Source organism: Pangasianodon hypophthalmus, chromosome 17 (assembly GCF_027358585.1).
Source record: "Pangasianodon hypophthalmus isolate fPanHyp1 chromosome 17, fPanHyp1.pri, whole genome shotgun sequence".
NCBI classification, from domain to species: Eukaryota; Metazoa; Chordata; class Actinopteri; order Siluriformes; family Pangasiidae; genus Pangasianodon; species Pangasianodon hypophthalmus.
The window spans coordinates 15419448-15426386 of NC_069726.1; the positions used below are offsets into that span (position 1 = coordinate 15419448).

Consider the following 6939-nt stretch of genomic DNA (forward strand, 5'->3'; position numbering starts at 1 on the left):
CCATTTTCTCTATTTTTGAGGCATAAGCAATTAGAAAATAACACTTACTACCCAGCAATAAAAATTGTGTTATACAATGTAATTTAATTAGGCTTTTATTACTCTAATAATATAAATACTATAACAACTGTATCTTAGCAATCATCATGCCATTAAAAAATCATTAAATTCCAGACCCTGTGGCTGTACAGCATGAACCAACGGGTGTCACTTTGGGAAGCACAAGCATAACAGAAGGATTAGGCTTTAAGTCTATGACAGCACGGGAAGCACAGTGGCTGACACACAAATTGACTGTTTAAAATGAGAATTGAGTGTAATCCTTCTCATGTGTTTAGGGTCAGTACCTTTCCCTTACCAGTCTATAAAGCTAAGCTGCAAGTACAGTGCACTTGGTGTTAATGTTAATGACATCAGAACCAAGGTCAAATTTATGACCACCTATTCAACCTCGAGCAGCTCATCCAGTCACATTAAACAGACAAGGAGTACTACATAGTTAGCACAACTGAATTATTGGTAGTGACATTAAAGCTGATGTAAGCAATTTCTTAAAGAACACTTCACGTAATTTGGCTTTGTATCCCCATAGCTATTAGCACAAAACGTGCTCTGAGAAAGATTGTGAATGACCTGCGCTGTAGGCTACAACAAGAAGTGTTCATTTGTTTAAGCAATGTGAACATAGTTGTTGTTGTTATTGTTGTTAATGAATTAGAAGATGAAGCTATGAATATCCAAGATATTGATATGGAAACAACCAAAAGTTCTACCATTACCAACAATGGTTTACTCTGAAAAATCCAAGAAACCTAAAAAAATAAAAATGAATCGCATCATAAAAAGGGAAAGTTTAAATAACAGAATGGACTGAAGCCAACATTGTTGACTGACTGACACTTGCAACATACCAGCAAACTAACAAACTATTCTCATATTTCCCCTTAACCTCTTCTACTAGCTTAATACAAACTATGGCATTATTATACTGGCTGATATGGTAAGCACTGTAATTTACGATAATCTATCACAGATTTCTTTTATTCAGACAAGGAGAGATTTGAGTGGCATGAAAAAAATTTAGATTGTTTGGGTATTGTGCATGAGAGTAGAGGAACTCTGACATTGTCACTAAGATTAAATATTAGAAACAATAACATTTGAGGAGAGTCTTTCATTTTGACAGTTTAATGAATAAAACACATAGTTTTTCATTATCATGAAAATCATGACGTCTTACTTTTTTGTTCTTTTTAAATCTAATTTATAAAATAATAAATAGTAATAATAATAATAATAATAATAATAATAATAATAATAATAAAATATTCAACATTTCCACACTGGATAGCTTATTACAAATGTTTTCTAAAAGTTTTCTGGGTTTGTTTGTTTGTTTGTTTGTTTTTGTTTTTGTTTCTTTTTTAATTATTATTTTACATATAAAATTGTACATATAAATGGTAGAAAAATGATGCACATCATGCACAAGATTGTTATTATTCTTGGATCTGCGCAAAATGTACTACATTAACCGCAAAACCCAGCAAATATTAAAAGCCGGGTCAGGAAGATGATTGCCAGCTCTGTTGACCAATGAGCTACTACATTTAACAGGAAGTGCTGTTTTTGCAGCAAGCCACGCCCCTCATTTCATGCACTAGATCATGTGCGCTTAAGGTGAGAGAAAGGGTAGTCAGTAAAGTCATTGACATGTTTTGCTCTTGCTGTTGGATATTTAAAATGTCGGAATAGAGTATATGATATTGTCTTAAACACCTGGTGCAAGTTTGTGTCTGTTTCATTTTTGTTGGACGCAGCGCGGTGCTAAAATTATTTCTTTTACACGTACTATTGATGAAAGTATTATTAATTCTATAAATTTTACTGTTACTGTAAGTTTAGTTAAATTTACACATACCACGCTACTCGTGCTGAAGTCTGTAACGACCCGGAAGTGATTGAATCCACGTGGGTGAGCGGAGTGCAGTGTTTATATTGTATACATTCCCAACGAACCGTACTTGGTTTCTTAAAGTTCTGGGGACGTTTGTTTTTGGTTGCCAAAACGTTATGAAAACAGATCTTATTTAGTTCCCCTTCGGTTTCGAGGAGAGGTTTTTTTTTGTTTTTGTTTTTTTTTTGTACGGAAATATAACGCATTTAGTGCACGTTGTGGTTCAGAGAACGTTCCCGTAACCTTTAACTGTCCTTGCGGTAACCAGTGATGGCTCGGTGAACGTTCCTCTAATGTTCTGGCAGCTTTTAATAACTTGAACCTCCTCAACTGTGTTCCTTAACAGAGCAGGCAACAGGCCCACTGAAGTTTTATTGTATAATGAAATAACGTCTTTAAAATATTTCACCTGTGGCCTATTTATTCATTGTTGGTCTTGCAGAATACACAGTCACGTGTGTAATGCATAATATTATTTGATCCACATTGATTTTAGTCGTGGGCAAGAACGCAGTGGGTTGACCACAGAAAACCCTCTTGGGGACCCAAAAAGGCAAAACTGCTGTGGGCCCTGAATAGGCTAACCCTTAGGGGCCTGTGTGGGTTTTCTATAGGCAAGCCCAACTGTGGTTTTGCCCACAGAAAGCCCACATAGGGGCCCCAAAGGGCAAAACTGCTATGGGGCCCATGTGGGATTAGTGTGGGTTTGCCCTATCCATACTGCCCCACAGTAAACCCACACCTACCCATCCTGGGCCCAGACAGACATGTTTTCTGGGACAGTGTTCATGTAAAGGATCTGATTTCTTTTACAGACATGTTCACACTACTTCCAAAACTTCTTCACCACATAAAAACTCCCTCTCGATTCATCAGGACCTCTTGTTCACAGAGGTCTTTACCTATTTTAACTCTCTTCACAAAGGTAAATGTACAAACTTTTAAAGTAATTATGATTATATTAGAGTATCTGATTTGTGCTACAAAAATCTACTGCAATATAATTACCAATTTTTTTGACAGGATCCATGTCCCTTGTGTGATGAAGCAAAAGAAGTGCTTGAACCATATAAACATAGGGTAAGATATTAACACTCTTCCGGTAAGCCAGTAATACATACACTATATTACCAAAAGTATTCGGTCACTCATCCAAATGATCAGAATCAGGTGTCCTAATCACTTGGCCTGGCCACAGGTGTATAAAATCAAGCACTTAGGCATGCAGACTGTTTTTACAAACATTTGTGAAAGAATGGGCCGCTCTCAGGAGCTCAGTGAATTCCAGCGTGGAACTGTCATAGGATGCCACCTGTGCAACAAATCCAGTCGTGAAATTTCCTCGCTCCTAAATATTCCACAGTCAACTGTCAGCTTTATCATAACAAAATGGAAGAGTTTGGGAACAACAGCAACTCAGCCACGAAGTGGTAGGCCACGTAAACTGACGGAGAGGGGTCAGCGGATGCTGAAGCGCATAGTGCAAAGAGGTCGTCGACTTTCTTCACAGTCAATTGCTACAGAGCTCCAAACTTCATGTGACCTTCAGATTAGCCCAAGTACAGTACGCAGAGAGCTTCATGGAATGGGTTTCCATGGCCGAGCAGCTGCATCCAAGCCACACATCACCAAGTGCAATGCAAAGCGTCGGATGCAGTGGTGTAAAGCACGCCGCCACTGGACTCTAGAGCAGTGGAGACGCGTTCTCTGGAGTGATGAATCACGCTTTTCCATCTAGCAATCTGATGGACGAGTCTGGGTTTGGAGGTTGCCAGGAGAACGGTACATTTCGGACTGCATTGTGCCGAGTGTGAAATTTGGTGGAGGAGGAATTATGGTGTGGGGTTGTTTTTCAGGAGTTGGGCTTGGCCCCTTAGTTCCAGTGAAAGGAACATTGAATGCTTCAGGATACCAAAACATTTTGGACAATTCCATGCTCCCAACCTTGTGGGAACAGTTTGGAGCGGGCCCCTTCCTCTTCCAACATGACTGTGCACCAGTGCACAAAGCAAGGTCCATAAAGACATGGATGACAGAGTCTGGTGTGGATGAACTTGACTGGCCTGCACAGAGTCCTGACCTGAACCCGATAGAACACCTTTGGGATGAATTAGAGCGGAGACTGAGAGCCAGGCCTTCTCGACCAACATCAGTGTGTGACCTCACCAATGCGCTTTTGGAAGAATGGTCAAAAATTCCTATAAACACACTCCTCAACCTTGTGGACAGCCTTCCCAGAAGAGTTGAAGCTGTAATAGCTGCAAAAGGTGGACCGACATCATACTGAACCCTATGGGTTAGGAATGGGATGGCACTTAAGTTCATATGTGAGTCAAGGCAGGTGACCGAATACTTTTGGTAATATAGTGTATGAGCACATTTTCACAACTGAGCACAATTGTACATCAGTTTCACACTGTTTGTTGCTCTTGTTAAGTTTGTATTGCAGGAGGTTGACATTACTCTTCCTGAGAACAGTGTGTGGTTTGACAGATACAAGTACGACATCCCAGTGTTTCATCTGAATGGACAGTTTTTGATGATGCATCGTGTGAACACAGAAGTCCTGGAAATGCGGCTGGCCAAATCAGAGAAAGAATCAGTTTAATTATTCTCAAATGTTGCATAAACCTGTAATATTCTGTAACGTTTTTGGTGAGAAGTAACTCTATTGCCTCAGTTTTTGTGCTTGGTTGGTATTTTGTTGGGTTTTTTGTAATTAAATATATCATTATTGTTAAATATATATGGAAAATAAAATATTGAGTTGTGGGTACTGGTGAAGGATGAGGAATACCACTACTGTAATCTGTAAGTAGTTGTTATCTTAATGGATTCAGAGCTTGACCTAGGATTAACCAAGATGATATAGTGGTGAAATGGATATAGATATGGAAATGATCAAGAGTGGTCTTAGTGATTTGTTAAAAATGTTTGGACTGCCATTATATAAAAAAGATTTTCAGACTACAAGACACATAATCTGCCATTTCAGAAAAAGTACATAAGTAAATATAAATCATTAAAAAAAAAAAAAAAAAAAAATGAGTAGTAAAAGGACAGAATATACAGTGGGGCCCAAAAGTCTGAGAGCACTACTGAAAATGCTTCTATTTTGCATTGTTTTCTAATACAACAATGTTCATTACAATATTTTATTAATACATATTATCAACAACTTAGAAGTACAATCTTTGACCATGAATTTGCATGAATTTCAGAGTTTCTTAGTATTTGCTATGTCCGCTTTTTGATTTAATGACAGTGTGTACTCGAGCTGGCATGGACTCTACAAGTTTGTGCAAAACTTTATGATTCATTTTAGATCAAATCCATCAGAGTGTCATCTAAAAACATGCTTCAATAGAAGAGATTAGACATGAGGAAAATCTGACCTTTTGTACAAAGCAGTTAACATGGTCAATATCACACATTTGCTTACTAAATATTTGCTTAGTAAGCACATTTTCTTATTAAATATTCAAGATATTAAACATTTACTTTCTTTGTTTCAAACAGTTTTTAAAATGTCCCAGATTTTCAAAGTGGTCTCAGATTTTTGGACCCCACAGTACCTTTGAAAACTTCAATCTGGTCTAATTTGTCATATTTGTATTAAGTACATTAACATTAGTTTACAGATTTTGTCATTTGAGATTTTGCATTTATTTGATGGTTTGTCTCTGAAGCTCATAGATTTCTGAGAGACCCAATACCCCATATTATGTTTGAAGAATCTCTTAATTCTGTGCAGCTTTGTAACAACTGGTCATGCTTAATTGTGTTGCTGAAGAAGTGCTGGGTAAAAAAGCCAGTAGGAGGCGCATATGGAAGGCCATTGTGGTTAAAATGCGGTCATACACACCATGACATATTAACCTCCTAAACTGTGTACAATTCTACACTTCACTTGTCACATTAGTCACCCAAATGAATAGCTTAGCTTAACAATTTTTGCATTGTTTTCCATGTAGTTACTGAATAATAAGCATTAAGATTTGGAAATGATGCATGAGAGGTTCAGGTAATTGTGTTTACCTGGCAAACATAGGCCTGTTAACATGTTAAATTTGTCTTACACTTTAAGGGTCTGGGAAAATATTCTGTTTATTCTACTTCTGGGGCTAAGTTTTGGGTTGCACGCAAATAGACATCTTATTGCAACCACTTAAGTGAAAAAGGCATGTTGTACAATTGAATTTTTTAAACTGTGTCCTGAGGAATATTTGACAGTTCTGTCTGGATCTGTCTGCTAAATTGAATGGTTGAGAGCTTGAAAATATGTAAAAGGGTAGAAAAAATAATAGATGCACAAAAGATAAGCAAAAGCATGGACAATGGTGGTCGAAGTGGGAAGAAAATAACTCCCATTTTGCAATATTAGCAGTTTTATTAACAGTTCATTCTGAAGCTCTGCAGTGAAAAAAATACTACTAATGTTTGAAACTTACTGTATATTACGCTAATAAAGAGGAACCAAGAAGAAGAGGAAGACACAAACTGATGAATAATTCAAAAGCTTAAAACTCAGACAGTTCAAACATATTAAAATATCTACAATTTTTGGTTTATAGAGTCATCACTGCAGCCCACCACACAATGCTTTCATGTGGTTTGTCAGTGTTTGTTTGACTTTTTGGCCCCTTTCAGTCCTTTACCCACCCAGATACAAAGAGCTGGTAAGATTCTGTGCTCTTAAATGCTTCGAGGCACTCCCAGAATAGGGAGAGGGGATGTGTATGAGATACAGTAAATATATACATACAAATTTGACAGGTTTTCTGCTAGTGGAATTGGAAGTTTAAGGGAACATGCATAAGGCTCACAGTTTGTCAATGTACTATTTACTCTATTCCACAGTAAGGTGAATAATTTTAGTCATCTTTCAATTATAATTACATTTGCATAATGCAGAAAATGCCAGAAATTTAGTCCCAAATGTGGTGACCACAACAGAAAAGCACATCACTGAAATTTTTAAA

The 6939-nt window shown here is 37.4% G+C and overlaps 1 protein-coding gene across 2 annotated transcripts; it reads left to right on the plus strand.

Annotated features, from left to right (window-relative positions):
• Positions 1 to 1558: 1558 nt before the first annotated feature.
• On the plus strand, positions 1559 to 4717 carry c17h5orf63 (chromosome 17 C5orf63 homolog). 2 transcript variants are annotated; one of them, XM_026941988.3, is made up of 4 exons: positions 1559 to 1680; positions 2773 to 2882; positions 2981 to 3037; positions 4395 to 4717. In XM_026941988.3, exons 2-4 carry the CDS (start codon positions 2775 to 2777, stop codon positions 4563 to 4565), a joined length of 336 nt encoding a protein of 111 aa, XP_026797789.1. In that variant the 5' UTR covers positions 1559 to 1680; positions 2773 to 2774; the 3' UTR covers positions 4566 to 4717. The 2 variants fall into 2 exon arrangements, with proteins under 2 accessions (XP_026797789.1, XP_026797790.1); XM_026941989.3 differs by lacking the exon at positions 1559 to 1680 and adding an exon at positions 1687 to 1975.
• Positions 4718 to 6939: the final 2222 nt, after the last annotated feature.

Bases quoted from the DNA above. Each gene is read 5' to 3' on its own strand.
- c17h5orf63 (XM_026941988.3), top strand. From the start codon at position 2,775: ATGTTCACACTACTTCCAAAACTTCTTCACCACATAAAAACTCCCTCT. The intron at 2,883-2,980 runs GTAAATGTACAA...TTTTTTTGACAG, and splicing joins TTTTAACTCTCTTCACAAAG to GATCCATGTCCCTTGTGTGA. The intron at 3,038-4,394 runs GTAAGATATTAA...GCTCTTGTTAAG, and splicing joins TTGAACCATATAAACATAGG to TTTGTATTGCAGGAGGTTGA.